We start from the raw sequence: 23845 nt of genomic DNA, 5'->3' as shown, positions 1-23845 counted from the left end.
CAGTGTGTCTGGGTGAGAACCCTGGCTCTCTCTCCCTAACTGCATTGGGGAAACATCCAGACAAGGAGCAGGATTAGGCCATTCGGCCTTTCGGGCCTGCTGTATCATTCACTATCATCATGTCTCATCCTCAATCAAATTTTCTCTCCATACTCCTTGAGCCCTTTAAATTTGAGAAACCTCTCTCTGTCTCTTTCTCTCTCTGACGGATATATTCAGGATTTGGAGATATTGGTGTTGGACTGGGTGGTCAAAGTTAAAAATCACACACCAGGTTATAGTTCAACAGGTTTATGTGGAAGAACAAGCTTTCGGAGCATCGCTCCATCATCAGGTGGTTGTGGAGTATAACATTGTAGGGCACAAAATTTTTAACAAAAATTTACAGTGTGATTTAACTAAAATTATATATTGAAAAAGACCTGGATTGTTTGTGAAGTCTCTCATCTCTTAGAATGGGCATGTTGGTTTCAGCTCTGTTATATGTAAGTCACACCATTTTCCTAATGTTACACTCTCAAGTGAATGCGACAGAAGCTTGGGGGCCCAGCGTGCGCATGCACGCGCATGCACACACACACGCAAACACAGACACACACACAGAGTCAAACCCATTCCCCCGTGCACACACACAGACACACTCAAACCCATCCCCCATGCATACACATACACACACACTCAAACCCATCCCCCGTGCAAACTCATACACACACACTCAAACCCATCCCCCGTGCATACACATACACACACACTCAAACCCATCCCCATGCAAAAACAAACACACACACTCAAACCCTTCCCCCTGTGCACAATCACACACTCAAACACATCCCCCATGCACACACAGACACACACACGCAAACCCATCACCCGTGCAAACACAGACACACACACTCAAACCCATCCCCCATGCATACACATACACACACACTCAAACACATCCCCCATGCACACACAGACACACACACGCAAACCCATCCTCCATGCATACTCATACACACACACTCAAACCCATCTCCCCGTGCATACTCATACACACACGCTCAAACCCATCCCCATGCATACACAGACACACTCAAACCCATCCCCCATGCATACACACACACACACTCAAACCCATCCCCCATGCATACACATATACACACACTCAAACCCATCCCCCATGCACACACAGACACACACACGCAAACCCATCCTCCATGCATACACACACACACACTCAAACCCATCCCCCATGCATACTCATACACACACACTCAGACCCATCCCCCCGTGCATACACAGACACACACACTCAAACCCATCTCCCATGACTACACAGACACACACACTCAAACCCATCCCCCATGCATACACACACACACACTCAAACCCATCCCCCATGCATACTCATACACACACTCTCAGACCCATCCCCCCGTGCATACACAGACACACACACTCAAACCCATCCCCCATGCATACACATACACACACACTCAAACCCATCCCCCCGTGCATACACATACACACACACTCAGACCCATCCCCCCGTGCATACACACACACACACACTCAAACCCATCCCCCATGCACACACACAGACACACACACTCAAACCCATCCCCCATGCACACACAGACACACACACTCAAACACATCCCCCGTGCATACACAGACACACACACTCAAAACCATCCCCCGTGCATACACATACACACACACTCAAACCCATCCCCCATGCACACACACAGACACACACACTCAAACCCATCCCCCATGCACACACATACACACATACTCAAACCTATCCCCTGTGCATACACATACACACACACTCAAACCCATCCCCCCATGCACACACATTCACACACACTCAAACCCATCCCCCCCGTGCATACACATACACACACAGTCAAACCCATCCCCCATGCACACGCACAGACACACACACACTTCAATGCAAGGAGTATCAGAAATAAGGTGGGTGAACTTAAGGCGTGGATCGGTACCTGGGACTACGATGTTGTGGCCATCACGGAAACATGGATAGATGAGGGACAGGAATGGCTGTTGGAGGTTCCTGGTTACAGATGTTTCAGTAAGATTAGGGAGGGTGGTAAAAAAGGAGGGGGGGTGGCATTGCTAATTAGAAATGGTATAACGGCTGCAGAAAGGAAGTTTGAGGGGGATCTGCCTCTGGAGGTAGTATGGGCTGAAGTCAGAAATAGGAAAGGTGCAGTCACCTTGTTGGGTGTTTATTATAGGCCCCCCAATAGCAGCAGAGATGTGGAGAAACAGATTGGGAAACAGATTTTGGAAAGGTGCAGAAGCCACAGGATCGTAGTCATGGGCGACTTCAACTTCCCAAATATTGATTGGAAGCTCTTTAGATCAAGTAAATTGGACGGGGCGGTGTTTGTGCAGTGTGTCCAGGAAGCTTTTCTAACGCAGTATGTAGATTGTCCAACCAGAGGGGAGGCCATATTGGATTTGGTACTCGGTAACGAACCGGGACAAGTGGTGGGCTTGTTAGTGGGTGAACATTTTGGTGATGGCGACCACAATTCTGTGACTTTCACCTTGGTTATGGAGAGAGATAGGTGCGCACAACAAGGAAGTTTTTACAATTGGGGGAAGGGAAATTACGATGCTGTAAGACAGGATTTGAGGAGCATACGTTGGGAGCATAGGCTGTCAGGGAAGGATGTGGTGGAAATGTGGGACTTTTTCAAGGAGCAGATACGACGTGTCCTTGATATGTATGTACCGATCAGGCAGGAAAGAAATGGTCGTGTGAGGGAGCCTTGGTTGACGAGGGAGGTTGAATGTCTAGTAAAGAGGAAGAAGGAGGCTTACATAAGGTTGAGGAAACAAGGTTCAGACAGAGCAGTGGAGGGATACAGGATAGCCAGAAGGGACCTGAAGAAAGGGATTAGGAGAGCTAAGAGAGGGCATGAAAAATCCCTGGCGGATAGGATCAAGGATAACCCCAAGGCATTCTATGCGTATGTGAGAAACCTGAGAATGACGAAAACGAGGGTAGGTCCGATCAAGGACAGTGGTGGGAGACTGTGTATTGAGTCGGAAGAGATAGGAGAGGTCTTGAACAAGTACTTCTCTTCAGTATTTACGAACGAGAGGGACCGTATTGTTGAAGAGGAGAGTGTGAAACGGACTGATAAGCTAGAAGAGATACCTGTTAGGAAGGAAGATGTGTTGGACATTTTGAACAACTTGAGGATAGACAAGTCCCCCGGGCCTGATGGGATATATCCTAGGATTATGTGGGAAGCAAGAGAGGAAATTGCAGTACCGTTGGCAATGATCTTCTCGTCTTCACTGGCAACTGGGGTGGTACCAGGGGACTGGAGAGTAGCGAATGTTGTGCCCCTGTTCAAAAAAGGGAATAGGGATAACCCCGGGAATTACAGGCCAGTTAGTCTTACTTCTGTGGTAGGCAAAGTAATGGAAAGGGTACTGAGGGATAGGATTTACGAGTATCTGGAAAGACACTGCTTGATTAGGGACAGCCAGCACGGATTTGTGAAGGGTAGGTCTTGCCTTACAAGTCTTATTGAATTCTTCGAGGAGGTGACCAAGCATGTGGATGAGGGTAGAGCAGTGGATGTAGTGTACATGGATTTTAGTAAGGCATTTGATAAGGTTCCCCATGGTAGGCTTATGTGGAAAGTCAGGAGGCATGGGATAGAGGGAAATTTGGCCAATTGGATAGAAAACTGGCTAACCGGTCGAAGTCAGAGAGTGGTGGTAGATGGTAAATATTCAGCATGGAGTCCAGTTACAAGTGGAGTTCCGCAGGGATCAGTTCTGGGTCCTCTGCTGTTTGTAATTTTTATTAATGACTTAGAGGAGGGAGTCGAAGGATGGGTCAGTAAATTTGCAGATGATACAAAGATAGGTGGAGTTGTGGACAGTGAGGAGGGCTGTTGTCGGCTGCAGAGGGACTTAGATATGATGCAGAGCTGGGCTGAGGAGTGGCAGATGGAGTTCAACCCTGCCAAGTGTGAGGTTGTCCATTTTGGAAGAACAAATAAGAATGCGGAATAGAGGGTTAATGGTAGGGTTCTTGGTCAGGTGGAGGAACAGAGGGATCTTGGGGTCTATGTACGTTGATCTTTGAAGGTTGCCACTCAGGTGGATAGAGTTTGTAAGAAGGCCTATGGTGTATTAGCGTTCATTAGCAGAGGGATTGAATTCAAGAGTCGTGAAGTGATGTTGCAGCTGTACGGGACTTTGGTTAGGCCACAGTTGGAGTACTGTGTGCAGTTCTGGTCGCCTCACTTTAGGAAAGATGTGGAAGCTCTGGAGAGGGTGCAGAGAAGATTTACCAGGATGTTGCCTGGAATGGAGAGTAGGTCGTACGAGGATAGGTTGAGAGTTCTCGGCCTTTTCTCGTTGGAACGGCGAAGGATGAGGGGTGACTTGATAGAGGTTTATAAGATGATCAGAGGAATAGATAGAGTAGACAGTCAGAAACTTTTTCCCCGGGTACAACAGAGTGTTACAAGGGGACATAAATTTAAGGTGAAGGGTGGAAGGTATAGGGGAGATGTCAGGGGTGGGTTCTTTACCCAGAGAGTGGTGGGGGCATGGAATGCGCTGCCCGAGGGAGTGGTCGAGTCAGATTCATTGACGACCTTTAAGCGGCATTTGGATAAGTACATGGATGGGTGCTTAATCTAGGATAGAAGTTCGGCACAACATCGTGGGCCGAAGGGCCTGTTCTGTGCTGTATTGTTCTATGTTCTATGTTCTACTCAAACCCATCCCCCATGCATACACAGACCCACACACACTCAAATCCATCCCCCATGCACACACACAGACACACACATTCAAACCCATCCCCCATGCACACACACAAACACACACACTCAAACACATCCCCCGTGCATACTCAAACACACACACTCAAACCCATCTCCCGTGCATACTCATACACACACACTCAAACCCATCCCCCATGCACACACACAGACACACACACTCAAACCCATCCCCCGTGCATACTCAAACACACACACTCAAACCCATCTCCCGTGCATACTCATGCACACACACTCAAACCTATCCCCCATGCATACACATACACAGACACTCAAACCCATCCCCCGTGCATACGCAGACGCACACACACAAACCCATTCCCCATGCATACACAGACACACACACTCAAACCCATCCCCCGTGCATACTCAAACACACACACTCAAACCCATCTCCCGTGCATACTCATGCACACACACTCAAACCTATCCCCCATGCATACACATACACAGACACTCAAACCCATCCCCCGTGCATACGCAGACGCACACACACAAACCCATTCCCCATGCATACACAGACACACACTCAAACCCATCCCCCATGCATACACAGACACACACACTCAAATGCATCCCCCATGCATACACAGGCACACACACTCAAACCCATCCCCCATGCAGACACTGACACACACACTCTAACCCATCCCCCATGCATCCACATACACACACACTCAAACCCATCCCCCGTGTATACACATACACACACATTCAAACCCATCCCCCATGTATACACATACACACACACTCAAACCCATCCCCCCGTGCATACACATACACACACGCTCAAACCCATCCCCCGTACATACTCATACACACACACTCAAATCCATCCCCCGTGCACACACATACACACACACTCAAACCCATCCCCCATGCATACACATACACACACACTCAAATCCATCCCCCGTGCATACACATACACACACGCTCAAACCCATCCCCCGTACATACTCATACACACACACTCAAACCCATCCCCCATGCAGACACATACACACACAATCAAACCCATCCCCCATGCATACACAGACACACACACTCAAACCCATCCCCCGACATACTCACACACACACTCAAACCCATCCCCCATATATACACATACACACACACTCAAACCCATCCGCCATGCACACGCACAGACACACACACACACCAACCCATCTCCCGTGCATACACATACACACACACTCAAACCCATCTCCCGTGCATACACATTCACACACACTCAAACCCATCCCCCCGTGCATACACATACACACACACTCAAACCAATCCCCCATGCACACGCACAGACACACACACACTCAAACCCATGCCCCATGCATACACACAGACACACACACACTCAAATCCATCCCCCATGCACACACACAGACACACATACTCAAACCCACCCCCCATGCCTACACACACACACACACTCAAACCCATCCCCCATGCATACACGTACACACACACTCAAACACATCCCCCAAGCATACACACACACACTCAAAACCATTCCCCCCGTGCATACATATACACACACACGCAAATCCATCCCCCATGCATACACATATACATACACTCAAACCCATTCCCCCCGTGCATACATATACACACACACTCAACCCCATCCCCCGTGCATACACAGACACACACACTCAAACCCATCCCCCGTGCATACACATACACACACTCAAACCCATCCCCCATGCATACACATATACACAAACTCAAACCCATCCCCCCGTGCACACACACACACTCAAACCCATCCCCCATGCATACACATAGACACACAGTGAAACCCATCCCCCATGCTCACACACAGACACACACACACTCAAACCCATCCCCCATGCATACACAGACACACACACTCAAAACCATCCCCCATGCATACTCATACACACACACTCAAACCCATCCCCCATGCATACACATCCACACACACTCAAATCGATCCCCCATGCATACTCAGACACACACACTCAAACACATCCCCCGTCCATACACAGACACACACACTCAAACCCATCCCCAATGCATACACAGACACCCACTCAAACCCATCCCCCCGTGCCTACACATACACACACACTCAAATCCATCCCCGTGCATACTCATACACACACACTCAAACCCATCCCCCATCCATACACAGACACACACACTCAAACCCATCCTCCCGTGCACACACGCAAACACGCAGACACACGCACACTCAAACCCATCCCCCGTGCACACACACAGGCACACACACGCAGACTCAAACCCATCCCCCCATGCACAAATGCACACACACACAAACACACACACACTCAAACCCGTCCCCCGTGTACACATACACACATGCAGACTCAAACCCATCCCCCCATGCACAAATGCACACACACACAGACACACACACACTCAATCCCATCCCCCGTGCACACACAGACACACACTCAAACCCATCCCCCGTGCACACACATACACACACACACACACATTCAAAACCATCCCCCATGCATACACACACATACTCAAACCCATTCCCCATGCATATACATACACACACACTCAAACCCATCCCCCATGCACACACACAGACACACACACACTCAAACCCATTCCCCGTGCATACACAGACACACACACTCAAACCCATCCCCCGTGCATACACATACACACTCACTCAAACCCATCCCCCATGCATACACATACATACAGACACACACAAATCCATCCCCCCCATGCTCACATGTGCACACAGATACACTCACACACTCAAACCCATCCCTCGTGCACACATATACACACGCACGCACACGCAGACTCAAACCCATCCCCCCATGCACAAATGCACACACACAGACACACACACACTCAATCCCATGCCCCCGTGCATATACATACACACACTCAAATCCATCCCCCCGTGCACACAAACACACACTCAAACCCATCCCCGATGCAGACACATACACACACACTCAAACCCACCCCCCATACATACACATGCACACACACTCAAACCCACCCCCCATACATACACATACACACACACTCATACCCATCCCCCGGACATACTCACACACACACACTCAAACACATCCCCCGTGTAAACACATACACATACACTCAAACCCATCCCCCATGGATACACAGACTCACACGCTCAAACCCATCCCCCATGGATACACAGACACACACACTCAAACCCATCCCCCATGGATACACATACACACTCACTCAAACCCATCCCCCGGACATACTCACACACACACACTCAAACACATCCCCCGTGTAAACACATACACATACACTCAAACCCATCCCCCATGCATACACATATACACACACTCAAACCCATCCCCCCGTGCACACACACACACTCAAACCCATCCACCAATCATACACATACACACACACTCACACCCATCCCCCGTGGTTAATCATACACACACACTCAAACCCATCCCCCATGCATACACATACACACACACTCAAACCCATCCCCCATGCATACAAATACACACACACTCAAACCCATCCCCCATGCATACACAGACACACACACTCAAACCCATCCCCCATGCATACATATACACACACACTCAAACCCATCCCCCGTGCACACACACAGGCACACACACGCAGACTCAAACCCATCCCCCCGTGCACAAATGCACACACACACAAACACACACACACAAATCCGTCCCCCGTGTACACATACACACACGCAGACTCAAACCCATCCCCACATGCACAAACGCACACACACAGACACGCACACACTCAAATCCATGCCCCCGTGAATACACATACACACACTCATATCCATCCCCCCGTGCACACACACACACACACAGACACACACATTCAAGCCCATCCCCCGTTCACACACAGACACACACTCAAACCCATCCCCCGTGCACACACACACACACAATCAAACCAATCTCCCTGTGCATACACGTACACACACGCACTCAAACCTATCCCCCGTGCAAAGACGCACACACACACACACTCAAACCCATCCCCCCGTGCATACACATACACGCACACACACTCAAACCCCTCCCCCATACATATTCATACACACACACTCAAACCCATCCCCCATGCATACACATACACACAGACACACACAAATCCATTCCCCCTTGCACACATGTGCACACAGATACACTCACACACTCAAACCCATCCTCCAGTGCACACACGCAAACACGCAGACATACACACACTCAAACCCATCCCCCGTGCACACACACAGGCACACACACGCAGACTCAAACCCATCCACCCGTGCACAAATGCACACACACACAAACACACACACACTCAAACCCATCCCCCGTGTACACATACACACACGCAGACTCAAACCCATACCCCCATGCACAAATGCACACACACACAGACACACACACACTCAAGCCCATCCCCCGTGCACACACAAACACACACTCAAACCCATCCCCCGTGCACACACACACACAATCAAACCCATCTCCCTCTGCATACACGTACACACACGCACCCAAACCTCTCCCCCGTGCAAAGACGCACACACACACACTCAAACACATCCCCCTGTGCACACACACTAAAACCCATCCCCCGTGCATACACATACACACACACATACACACACTCAAACCCATCCCCCATGCATAAACATACACACACACTCAAACCCATCCCCCATGCATACACATACACACACACTCAAACCCATCCCCCATACATATTCATACACACACACTCAAACCCATCCCCCATGCATACACATACACACAGACACACACAAATCCATCCCCCCCTTGTACACATGTGCACACAGATACACTCACACACTCAAACCCATCCTCCCGTGCACACACGCACACACGCAGACACACACACACTCAAACCCATCCCCCGTGCACACACACACGCAGACTCAAACCCATCCACCCGTGCACAAATGCACACACACACAAACACACACACACTCAAACCCGTCCCCCGTGTAGACATACACACACGCAGACTCCAACCCGTCCCCCCCATGCACAAATGCACACACACACAGACACATACACACTCAAACCCATCCCTCGTGCACACACACACACACGTGCAGACTCAAACCCATCCCCCCATGCACAAATGCACACACACAGACACACACACTCAAACCCATGCCCCCGTGCATACACATACACACACTCAAATCCATCCCCCCGCGCACACACACACACACACAAACACACACACTCAAACCCGTCCCCCGTGCACACACACACACTCAAACCCATCCCCCGTACACACACACACACAAACAAACCCATCTCCCTGTGCATACACGTACACACACGCACTCAAACCTATCCCCCGTGCAAAGACGCACACACACACTCAAACCCATCCCCCTGTGCACACACACACTCAAACCCATCCCCCTGTGCACACACACACTAAAACCCATCCCCCGTGCATACTCATACACACACACACACACACTCAAACCCATCCCCCATGCATACACACACACACTCAAACCCATCCCCCATGCATACACAGACACACACACTCAAACCCATCCCCCATGCATACACAGACACACACACTCAAACCCATCCCCCGTGCATACACATACACACACACTCAAACCCATCCCCCGTGCATACACAGACACACACACTCAAACCCATTCCCCAAGCACACACAGACAAACACACTCAAACCCATCCCCCGTGCATACACATACACACACACTCAAACCCATCCCCCATACATACACTGACACACACACTCAAACCCATTCCCCAAGCACACACAGACACACACACTCAAACCCATCCCCCATGCATACACATACACACACACACTCAAACCCATTCCCCCCGTGCACACACAAACACACACACTCAAACCCATCCCCTGTGCATACACATATACACACACTCAAACCCATTCCCCATGCATACACATACACACACACACTCAAACCCATTCCCCCCGTGCATACACAAACACACACACTCAAACCCATCCCCCATGCATACATAGACACACACTCAAACCCATCCCCCATGCATACACATACACACACACTCAAACCCATCCCCCATGGATACACAGACACACACTCAAACCCATTCCCCCATGCATACACATACACACACACTCAAACCCATCCCCCATGCATACACAACACACACTCAAACCCATCCCCCATGCATACACATGCACACACACTCAACCCCATCCCCCATGCACACACATACACACAGACACACACAAATCCATCCCCCCCGTGCTCACATGTGCACACAGATACACTCACACACTCAAACCCATCCTACCACGCACACACGCAGACACACACACACTCAAACCCATCCCCCACGCATACACATGCACACACACTCAAACCTATCCTCCATGCACACACATACACACAGACACACACAAATCCATCCCTCCCGTGCTCACATGTGCACACAGATGCACTCACACACTCAAACCCATCCCCCGTGCACACACACACAGGCACACACACGCAGACTCAAACCCATCCCCCCGTGTATAGACACACACTCAAACCCATCCCCCATGCACACACAGACACACACACTCAAACCCATCCCCCATGCATACACATACACACACACTCAAACCCATCCCCCATGCATACACAGACACACACACTCAAACCCATCCCCCATGCATACACAGACACACAGGCACACATAAATCCATCCCCCCCGTGCACACATGTGCACACAGATACACTCACACACTCAAACCCATCCTACCGTGCACACACGCACACACACTGACACACACACACTGACACACACACACACTCAAACCCATCCTCCGTGCACACACACAGGCACACACACGCAGACTCAAACCCATCCCCCCGTGCACAAAAGGACACACACACAAAAACACACACACACAAACCCGTCCCCCGTGTACACATACACACACGCAGACTCAAACCCATGCCCCCAAGCACAAATGCACACACACAGACACATACACACTCAAATCCATCCCTCGTGCACACATACACACATACACATACACACACACACACGCGCAGACTCAAACCCATCCCCCATGCATACACATACACACAGACACACACAAATCCATCCCCCCGTGCACACATGCGCACACAGATACACTCACACACTCAAACCCATCCGACCGTGCACACACGCACACACGCAGACACACACACACTCAAACCCATCCCCTGTGCACACACACAGGCACACACACGCAGACTCAAACCCATCCCCCCATGCACAAATGCACACACACAGACACACACACACTCAAACCCATGCCCCCGTGCATACACATACACACACTCAAATCCATCCCCCCGTGCACACACACACACGCAGACACACACACACTCAAACCCATCCCCCGTGCACACACAGACACACACGCACACACTCAAACCCATACCCCCGTGCACTCACAGACACACATGCGCACACTCAAACCCATTCGCCCATGCACACATACATACACACTCAAACCCATCACCCCGTGCATACACATACACACACAGACACAGTCACACACACACACTCCAACCCATTCCCCCGTGTATACACATATACACACAGACACAGTCACACACACACACTCAAACCCATCACCCCGTGCATACACATACACACACAGACACAGTCACACACACACACTCCAACCCATTCCCCCGTGCATACACATACACACACAGACACAGTCACACACACACACTCCAACCCATTCCCCCGTGCATACACATACACACACAGACACAGTCACACACACACACTCCAACCCATTCCCCCGTGCATACACATAAACACACAGACACAGTCACACACACACACTCAAACCCATTCCCCCGTGCATACACATACACACACAGACACACACACTCAAACCCTTCCCCGTGTGCACACACACAGACACACACACACTCAAACACATACCCCCGTGCACACACGCACACGCACTCAAACCCATCTCCCTGTGCACACACGCACACAGACACACAGACACACACACTCAAACCCATACCCCTGTGCACACACACACACATGCACACACTCAAACCCATCCCCCGTGCACACACACAGACACACAGTCACAGACACACGCACACACTCAAACTCATCCCCCGTGGACACATACACACACACACACACGCAGACACGCACCCAAACCCATCCCCCGTGCACACATACACACACACTCAAACCATTCCCCCGTGCATACACAGATAAACACACAGACACAGACACACACACACACACACACACTCAAACACATGCCCCGTGCACACACACACGCGCAGAGACACACACACTCAAACCAATCCCCTCCTGCACACACGCACACACACGCAGACACACACACAAACACTCAAGCCTATCCCCCCCGTGCACACACATACACAAACACACACATATACACACACACACACAGCCACACTCTGTCACAGACACTCAAACCCATCCTGCACACGCACTCACCCCATGCAACACATACACACACACACACGCAGACACGCACTCAAACCCATCACCCCGTGCATACACATACACACACACACAGACACACACACACACTCAAACCCATCCCCCCGTGCACACACACAGACACACACACACTCAAACCCGGCCCCCCGTGCATGCATGCACACACAATCAAACCTATCCCCCCATGCATACGCACAGAGACAGACAGACACACACACACTCAAACCCATCCCCCATGCATACACAGACACACACACTCAAACCCATCCCCCGTGCACGCACACAGTCACAGACACACATGCACACTCAAACCTATCCCCCGTGGACACATACACACACACTCAAACCCACCCCCCGTGCATACACATACACACACACAGACACACACACTCAAAAACATCCCCCGTGCACACACGCAAACACACACACACTCAAACCAATCCCCTCCTGCACACACGCACACACACGCAGACACCCACACACACTCAAACCCATCCCCGTGCGCACATACACACACACTCAAACCCATCCCCCTGTGCATACATGCACACACACGCAGACACACACACACACTCAAACCCATCCCCATGCACACATACACACACACAGTCACACACACACTCAAACCCATCCCCCCGTGCTCACACATACACGCACACACACAGCCACACTCTGTCACAGCCACTCAAACCCATCCTGCACACACTCACAGACACTCAAACCCATCCCCCCATGCACACACGCACACTCACTCAAACCCATTCCCCCGTGCACACACACACACATACACACACACACACTCAAGCCTATCCCCCCCGTGCACACACACACTCAAACCCATCCCCCCGTGCACACACACACACACACACTCAAGCCTATCCCCCCGTGCGCACACACACACTCAAATCCATCCCCCTGTGCATGCACGCACACAGACACACACTAAAACCCATCCCCCGTGCACACAGACACACACTGAAATCCATCCCCTTGTGCATGCACACACACACACACACACACACACACACACACACACACACTCAAACCCATCCCCCTGTGCACACACACACACACACACTCAAGCCTATCCCCCCCGTGCACACACACACACTCAAATCCATCCCCCTGTGCATGCATGCACACACACACACACACACACACACACACACACTCAAACCCATCCCCCCTTGCGCACACACACACACACACACACTCAAGCCAATGCCCCCCGTGCACACACACACACACACACATACTCAAACCCATCCCCCTGTGCACACGCACACACACTCAAACCCATCCCCCCGTGCACACACACACACACACACACTCAAGCCAATGCCCCCCGTGCACACACACACACACACTTAAATCCATCCCCCTGTGCATGTACGCACACAGACGCACACAGAGACACACACACACAGACCCTCAAACCCATCCCCCCGTGCACACAGACACACACTCAAACCCATCCCCCTATGCACGTACACAGAGACACACACACACACATATACAAGTTTGTGGGGCGAATTTGTCCTTGCAGAATTATATTTTATTTTGCTAAAAAAAACTGCATGATTCCATGTCAGATTCTGTAAATCCCTTTTTTAGATTAGAATCAGTCTGAACATTGGGACACAGACAGCCTCACACAGGGCACCTCACACCTTCAATACATTATCTGGGCCAACATGGCACCAATTGTTAAAGTTCACTTGAGAATGTAACTTTAAGAATGTTCTGTGATTTACATATGACAGAACTGAAACCATTCCAAAAGGCGAGAGACTTTAAATAAATAATCCAGGTCTTTTTCAATATCCCATTTCAGTAAATATTTGCTATAAATTCTGTGTCCTACGATCTTATACTCTTTCCTTGTCTCATCCTTAATTGTGGAGGTGCTGGACTGGGGTGAACATGCCTCCACCTGACCAAGGGGCAGTGCTCCAAAAGCTTGTGATTTCACATTAACCTGTTGGGGTATAATCTGGTGTCATGTGACTTCTGACCTCATTCTGAAAATGGTCTCCCCTGTTTCCTGGGACTGTAACCCTGATTCTCATCTCCCTCATCCAGGGAAACACCCTCCCGGTATCCAGACTGTCCAGCTCTGTCAGAGAGTTTAAATCCAAACTCCACTGAATACAAGGGCAGTTGAACCATTTCCTCCTCAGTATCAGCCTAGTGACCCTCCCTGCACTCCCTCTATGGCAGGTCTGTCCCCCTCATAGTGGGGGGGGGGAGGGAAACCAACCCTGCACACAACCCTCCAGCTGTGCTCTCCTCAAGGCCCAGTATAACTGCAGCAAGACATCCCGACCTCTGAACCCAGATCCTCTTGCACTGAAGGACAATATACAACTTACCTTCCTCATTAAATAAATGCAAATTACTGCGGATGCTGGAATCTGAAACCAAAAGAGAAAATGCTGGAAAATCTCAACAAGTCTGGCAACATCTGTAAGGAGAGAAAAGGGTCAGTTAGACTCGAAACGTCAGCTCTTTTCTCTCCTTACAGATGCTGCTAGACCTGCTGAGATTTTCCAGCATTTTCTCTTTTGGTGACCTTCCTCATTGCTTGGCTGTGCCTAACTGTGCATGAGGATCCCTACATGCTTTTGTGCTGCAGCTTTCTGCAGTTTTTTCCCCACTTAAGGAATATTGAGCTCCTCTATTCTTCCTGCCAAAATATGTAACCTCATATTTTCTAAGATTACATTTCATCTGCTGCGATTTTGTCCCTTGACTCCCTCTGCAGACTCTTTATGTCATCTTTACCACTGGCATCCTTACTACTGACCTGTGAAAATAATCTGATGCTCATCTAACCTACACCATTCCATTATTATCCATATAACACTGCTGCCTCACAGCGCCAGGGACCCAGGTTCGATTCCAGCCTCGGGCAACTGTCTGTGTGGAGTTTGCACATTCTTCCCCAGTCTGTGCGGGTTTCCTCCAGGTGCTCTGGTTTCCGCCCGCAGGCCAGGTTGAATTGACCATGCTAAATTGCCCATAGTGTGAGGTGCATTAGTCAGGGGAAATATAGGAAAGGGGAATGGGTCTGGGTGGATTACTCTTTGGAGGGTCACTGTGGACTTGTTGGACCAAATAGCCTGTTGCCATACTATAGGGGATCTAATCTAAATGCCCTTAATGTTGGTGCATCCGCTACTGTTGCAGGAAGGCTGTTCCATGCCTCTTCTACTCTCTGAGTGAAGAAACTACACCTAACACCTGTCCTAAATCTATCACCCCTCAATTTAAAGCTATGCCCCCTCATGTTAGCCATCACCATCTGAGGAAAAAGGCTCTCACTGTCCACCCGATCTAACCCTCTGATTATCTTACACGCCTCAACCTTTTCTCCAATGAAAACAGCCTCAAGTCCCTCAGCCTTTCCTCATAAGACCTTCCCTCCATACCAGGTAAAATCCTAGTAAATCTTCTCTGAACCCTTTCCAAAGCTTCCACGTCCTTCCTATTATGCAGTGACCAGAACTGTACACAATACTCCAGGTGTGGCCACACCAGTGTCTTGTACAGCTGAAGCATGACCTCGTGGCTCTGAAACTCAATCCCTCTACCAATAAATGCCAACACACCATATGCCTTCTTAACAACCCTATCATCTTGTTGTGGGCCCTATTGTGGGCGGCACAGTGGCACAGTGGTTAGCCCTGCTGCCTCACAGCGCCAGAGACCCGGGTTCAATTCCCGACTCAGGTGACTCTCTGTGTGGAGTTTGCACATTCTCCCCGTGTCTGCGTGGGTTTCCTCCGGGTGCTCCAGTTTCCTCCCACAGTCCAAAGATGTGCAGGTCAGGTGAATTGGCCAAGCTAAATCCCCTGTAGTGTTAGGTGAAAGGGTAAATGTAAGGGAATGAGGTCTGGGTGGGTTACGCTTCGGCAGGTCGGTATGGACTTGTTGGGCCGAAGGACCTGTTTCCACACTGTAAGTAATCTGATCAACCTGACTGGCAAATTTCAGGGATTTATACACTTAGACACGAAGATCTCTCTGTTTATCTACACTGCCAAAGAATTTACCATTAACCCAGTATTCTACATTTCTGTTACTTCTTCCGAAATGAACTACCTCACACTTTTCCACATTAAACTCCATTTACCACTTCTCTGCCCAGCTCTGCATCTTATCTATGTCCCTCTGTAACTCACAACATCCTTTGGCACTATCCACAACTCCACCGACTTTAGTGTCATCTACAAAGTTACTAACACAACCTTCTACATCGACATCCAGGTCATTTATAAAAATGACAAACAGCAGTGGTCCCAAAACAGATCCTTGCGGTACACCACAAGTAACTAAACTCCAGGATGAACATTTCCCATCAACCACCATCCACGGTCTTCTTTCAGCTCGCCAATTTCTGATCCAAACCACTAAATCATGTTCAATCCAATGCCCTTGTGCAACAAGGTAAAAACAATGACTGCAGATGGTGAAAACCAAATACTGGATTAGTGGTGCTGGAAGAGCACAGCAGTTCAGGCAGCATCCAACGAGCAGCGAAATCGACGTTTCGGGCAAAAGCCCTTCATCAGGAAGAGCTTTTGCCCGAAACGTCGATTTCGCTGCTCGTTGGATGCTGCCTGAACTGCTGTGCTCTTCCAGCACCACTAATCCAGCCCTTGCGCAATAGCCTACCGTGGGGAACCTTATCAAACACCTTACTGAAATCCATATACACCACATCAACCGCTTCACCCTCATCCACCTGTTTTGTCACCTTCTTGAAGAACTCAATAAGGTTTGTGAGGCACGACCTACCCTTCACAAAACCATGTTGACTATCCGTAATCACATTATTCCTTTCTAGATGATTATAAATCGTATCTCTTATAACTTTTCCCAACTCTTCACCCACAACTGAAGTAAAGCTCCCTGATCTATAATTACCAAGGTTGTCTCGACTCCCCTCCTTGAACAAGGGGACAACATTTGCTGTCCTCCAGTCTTCTGGCACTATTCCTGTCGACAATGACAACATAAAGATCAAAGCCAAAGGCTCTGCAAACTGGCTTCCCAGAGAATCTGAGGACAAATTCCATCCGACCCAGAGGTCTTATCTATTTTCATATTAGATTAGATTAGATTAGATGACTTACAGTGTGGAAACAGGCCCTTCGGCCCAACAAGTCCACACCGCCCCGCCGAAGCGCAACCCACCCATACCCCTACCTTTACCCATTACCTAACACTACGGGCAATTTAGCATGGCCAATTAACCTGACCTGCACATCTTTGGACTGTGGGAGGAAACCAGAGCACCCGGAGGAAACCCACGCAGACACGGGGAGAATGTGCAAACTCCACACAGTTAGTCGCCTGAGGTGAGAATTGAACCCGGATCTCTGGCGCTGTGAGGCAGCAGTGCTAACCACTGTGCCACCGTGCCGCCCACAAATATCTTTCAGAATTGCTAAAACCTCCTCTTTGTCAATCTCAATCCCATCTAATCTTGTAGCCTGTATCTCCGTATTCTTGCTAACATTGCTCTTTTCGAATGTGAGTACTGATATACCTGTGGAAGGCCTTATGGTTTTCCTTGATCCTATCCGCCAACAACTTCTTGTGTCCCCTTCTGGCTCTTCTTAGCCCTCTCTTTTGATCTTTTCTGGCTAATTTATAACTCTCATGCCCCCTATCTGAGCGTTCATGCCTCATCCTCACATAAGCCTTCTTTTTCGTCGAGACAAGACCTTCAGCTTCTTTAGTAAACCACAGCTCCCTCTCTCGACAACTACCTCCCTGCCTGACAGGTACATACTTATCAAGGACCCACAGTAGCTGTTCCTTGAATAAGCTCCACATTTCAAGTGTGTCCATCCCCTGCAGTTTCCCTCCCCAGCCTATGCATCCTAAATCTTGCTGAATCACATCATAATTGCCTTTCCCTCAGTTATAACTCTTGCTCTGCAGTATATACCTCTCCCTGCCCATTGCTAAAGTAAACATAACTGAATTGTGGTCACTATCACCAAAGTGCTCACCTGCCTCCAAATCTAACACCTGGCTGGGTTCATTCCCCAGTACCAAATCCAATGGCCTGTCTACATTCTGGGTCAGGAAACCCTCCTGCACACATTGGACACAAACTGACCTATCTAAAGTACTCAAACTATTCCCAGTCAATATTGGAGAAGTTAAAGTCTCCCATAACAACTACCCAGCTCCTCAAAGTTTGTGAGAAGATTTGTAGCTCGGGTGCTCGTTGTTGTGGTTCTGTTCGCCGAGCTGGGAATTTGTGTCACAGACGTTTCGTCCCCTGTCTAGGTGACATCCTCAGTGCTTGGGAGCCTCCTGTGAAGCGCTTCTGTGATCTTTTCTCCGGCATTTGTAGTGGTTTGAATCTGCCACTGCCGGTTGTCAGTTCCAGCTGTCCGCTGCAGTGGCCGGTATATTGGGTCCAGGTCGATGTGTTTATTGATTGAATCTGTGGATGAGTGCCATGCCTCTAGGAATTCCCTGGCTGTTCTCTGTTTGGCTTGTCCTATAATAGTAGTGTTGTCCCAGTCGAACTCATGTTGCTTGTCATCTGTGTGTGTGGCTACTAAGGATAGCTGGTTGTGTCGTTTCGTGGCTAGTTGGTGTTCATGGATGCGGATCATTAGCTGTTTTCCTGTTTGTCCCATGTAGTGTTTTGTGCAGCCCTTGCATGGGATTTTGTACACTATGCTGGTTTTTCTCATACTGGGTATCGGGTCCTTTGTCCTGGTGAGTTGTTGTCTGAGAGAGGCTGTTGGTTTGTGTGCTGTTATGAGTCCTCGTGGTCGCAGTAGTCTGGCTGTCAGTTCAGAAATGTTCTTGATATATGGTAACGTGGCTAGTCCTTTGGGTTGTGGCATGTCCTCATTCCGTTGTCTTTCCCTTAGGCATCTGTTGATGAAATTGCGGGGGTATCCGTTTTTGGCGAATACATTGTATAGGTGTTCCTCTTCCTCTTTTTGTAGTTCTGGTGTGCTGCAGTGTGTTGTGGCTCTTTTGAATAGTTTCTTGATGCAACTTTGTTTGTGTGTGTTGGGGTGGTTGCTTTCGTAGTTCAGGACTTGGTCTGTGTGTGTGCCTTTCCTGTGTCCCTTTGTGGTGAATTCTCCGTTCGGTGTTCTCTGTCCCATCACATCTAGGAATGGGAGTTGGTTGTCCTTTTCTTCCTCTCTAGTGAATCGGATTCCTGTGAGTGTGGCATTGATGATCCGGTGTGTGTTCTCCATTTGTGTGTTTTTAATGATTACAAAGGTGTCATCTACATATCTGACCCAGAGTTTGGGTTGAATTTGTGGTCAGACTGTTTGTTTTAATCTTTGCATTACTGTTTCTGCTATGAGTCCAGAGATGGGTGAGCCCATTGGTGTTCCATTGATTTGTTCATATATTTGGTTGTTGAATGTGAAGTGTGTTGTGAGGCACATGTCCAGTAGTTTGAGTATGCTGTGTTTGTAGATAGGTTCCCTGTCTTGTTGTCTGTTCTGTATGTCCAGCAGGTTGGCTATTGTTTCTCTGGCGAGGATTTAGTTGATAGAGGTGAACAGTGCCGTTACATCGAATGAGACCACAGTTTCTTCCTTGTCTATGTGTATATTTCTGATGATGTCCAAGAATTCCTGTGTCGATTGTATAAATTGTCTGGGTCCGCTGATCAGGTGTTTCAGTTTCTGCTGTAGTTCTTTGGCCAGTTTGTGTGATGGTGTCCCTGGTAATGATACTATGGGTCTGAGTGGGATGTTTGGTTTGTGCACTTTGGGTAGTCCATAGAATCTGGGGGTGTTGTTGCTTTCAGGTTTCATTCTTTGTAGGTCAGACCTGGTTATCTGTCCGTTTTTTTGTAGATTCCTCAGTGTGTTGTTTATCCTATTGGTGAGCTGTGGGGTGGGGTCAAACTCCCTCTTTTGGTAGGTGTTGGTATCTGTAAGTAGTTGTTGTGCTTTTTGGATGTACTCTGCTTTGTCCAGGATGACCGTCATTCTGCCTTTGTCTGCTGGTAGTATAATTATGTTCTTATCGTTTCTTAGTGATTTTAGTGCTTCCCTCTCCTTGGTGTTGAGGTTATGTGTTTGTCTTTTTCTTGTTATCAGCGGTACGATAGTTTGTCTCGCAGTTTGTTGTGTCGCTTCTGTCAGTCCATTGTTCCTGAGTGTGCATTCTAGTGCTGCTCGGACGTCTGCTGTCTTGGCGTCCCTGTGGTTGTAGTTGAGTCCCTTGGCCAGTATTGTTCTTTCCGTGTCTGTGAACTGTCTGTGGGAGAGGTTTTTAACCCAGGTGTGTGTTGTGGTGTCCTCTTCTTTGTGTGTTAGTTTGGCTATTTTTTCATTTAGTGCCGTTTTTTTTGCGGTGTGTGGTCCTGTTCTGTCCTATGGTGACGGCCTGTTCTATGGTCCAGATCCATTCCTGATCCTAGCAGCACTAGAATGCACACTCAGGAACAATGGACTGACAGAAGAGACACAACAAACAGTGAGACAAAGTATCGTACCCCTGATAACAAGGAAAAGACAAACACATAACCTCAACACCAAGGAGAGGGAAGCACTAAAATCACTAAGAAACGATAACATAATTATACTACCAGCAGACAAAGGCAGAATGACGGTCATCCTGGACAAAGCAGAGTACATCCAAAAAGCACAACAACTACTTACAGATACCAACACCTACCAAAAGAGGGAGTTTGACCCCACCCCACAGCTCACCAATAGGATAAACAACACACTGAGGAATCTACAAAAAAACAGACAGATAACCAGGTCTGACCTACAGAGAATGAAACCTGAAAGCAACAACACCCCCAGATTCTATGGACTACCCAAAGTGCACAAACCAAACATCCCACTCAGACCCATAGTATCATTACCAGGGACACCATCACACAAACTGGCCAAAGAACTACAGCAGAAACTGAAACACCTGATCAGCGGACCCAGACAATCTATACAATCGACACAGGAATTCTTGGACATCATCAGAAATATACACATAGACAAGGAAGAAACTGTGGTCTCATTCGATGTAACGGCACTGTTCACCTCTATCAACTAAATCCTCGCCAGAGAAACAATAGCCAACCTGCTGGACATACAGAACAGACAACAAGAAGGGGAACCTATCTACAAACACAGCATACTCAAACTACTGGACTTGTGCCTCACAACACACTTCACATTCAACAACCAAATATATGAACAAATCAATGGAACACCCATGGGCTCACCCATCTCTGGACTCATAGCAGAAACAGTAATGCAAACAAACAGTCTTACCACAAATTCAACCCAAACTCTGGGTCAGATATGTAGATGACACCTTTGTAATAATTAAAAACACAGAAATAGAGAACACACACCGGATCATCAACGCCACACTCACAGGAATCCGATTCACTAGAGAGGAAGAAAAGGACAACCAACTCCCATTCCTAGATGTGATGGGACAGAGAACACCGAACGGAGAATTCACCACAAAGGGACACAGGAAAGACACACACACAGACCAAGTCCTGAACTACGAAAGCAACCACCCCAACACACACAAACAAAGTTGCATCAAGACACTGTTCAAAAGGGCCACGACACACTGCAGTACACCAGAACTGCAAAAAGAGGAAGAGGAACACCTATACAATGTATTCGCCAAAAACGGATACCCCCGCAATTTCATCAACAGATGCCTAAGGGAAAGACAACGGAATGAGGACATGCCACAACCCAAAGGACTAGCCACGTTACCATATATCAAGAACATTTCTGAACTGACAGCCAGACTACTGCGACCACTAGGACTCATAACAGCACACAAACCAACAGCCTCTCTCAGACAACAACTCACCAGGACAAAGGACCCGATACCCAGCATGAGCAAGACCAGCATAGTGTACAAAATCCCATGCAATGGCTGCACAAAACACTACATAGGACAAACAGGAAGACAGCTAACAATCCGTATCCACGAACACCAACTAGCCACAGAACGACACGACCAGTTATCCTTAGTAGCCACACACTCAGATGACAAGCAACATGAGTTCGACTGGGACAACATTATTATTATAGGACAAGCCAAACAGAGAACAGCCAGGGAATTCCTAGAGGCATGGCACTCATCCACAGATTCAATCAACAAACACATCGACCTGGACCCAATATACCGACCACTGCAGCGGACAGCTGGAACTGACAACCGGAAGCGGCAGATTCAAACCACTACAAATGCCGGAGGAAAGATCACAGAAGTGCTTCACAGGAGGCTCCCAAGCACTGAGGATGTCACCTAGCCAGGGGACAAAACATCTGTGACACAAATTCCCAGCTCGGTGAAAAGAACCACAACAACCCTGTTACTCTTGTTCCTATTGAGAATCATCTTTACTATCCTTTCCTCTGCATCCCTGGAACTATTCAGAGGCCAAAAGAAAACTCCCAACAGGGTGATCTCTCCTTTCCTGTTTCTAACCTTAGCCCAAAC

The 23845-nt window shown here is 48.9% G+C and overlaps 1 protein-coding gene across 1 annotated transcript in view; it reads left to right on the top strand.

Moving 5' to 3' along the window:
- LOC140480740 (uncharacterized) overlaps positions 1-23845 on the top strand; it is a 70273-nt gene that overhangs the window by 31837 nt on the left and 14591 nt on the right. Inside the window, exon 6 of the mRNA XM_072576035.1 lies at positions 23659-23807. Within this exon, the coding sequence (XP_072432136.1) occupies positions 23659-23807 (149 nt within the window). The remainder of the gene's footprint in view (positions 1-23658; positions 23808-23845) is intronic.

This window comes from Chiloscyllium punctatum, chromosome 1, assembly GCF_047496795.1.
Source record: "Chiloscyllium punctatum isolate Juve2018m chromosome 1, sChiPun1.3, whole genome shotgun sequence".
In the NCBI taxonomy this organism is placed as follows: Eukaryota; Metazoa; Chordata; class Chondrichthyes; order Orectolobiformes; family Hemiscylliidae; genus Chiloscyllium; species Chiloscyllium punctatum.
This window is presented reverse-complemented; position numbering and strand designations above follow the sequence as displayed.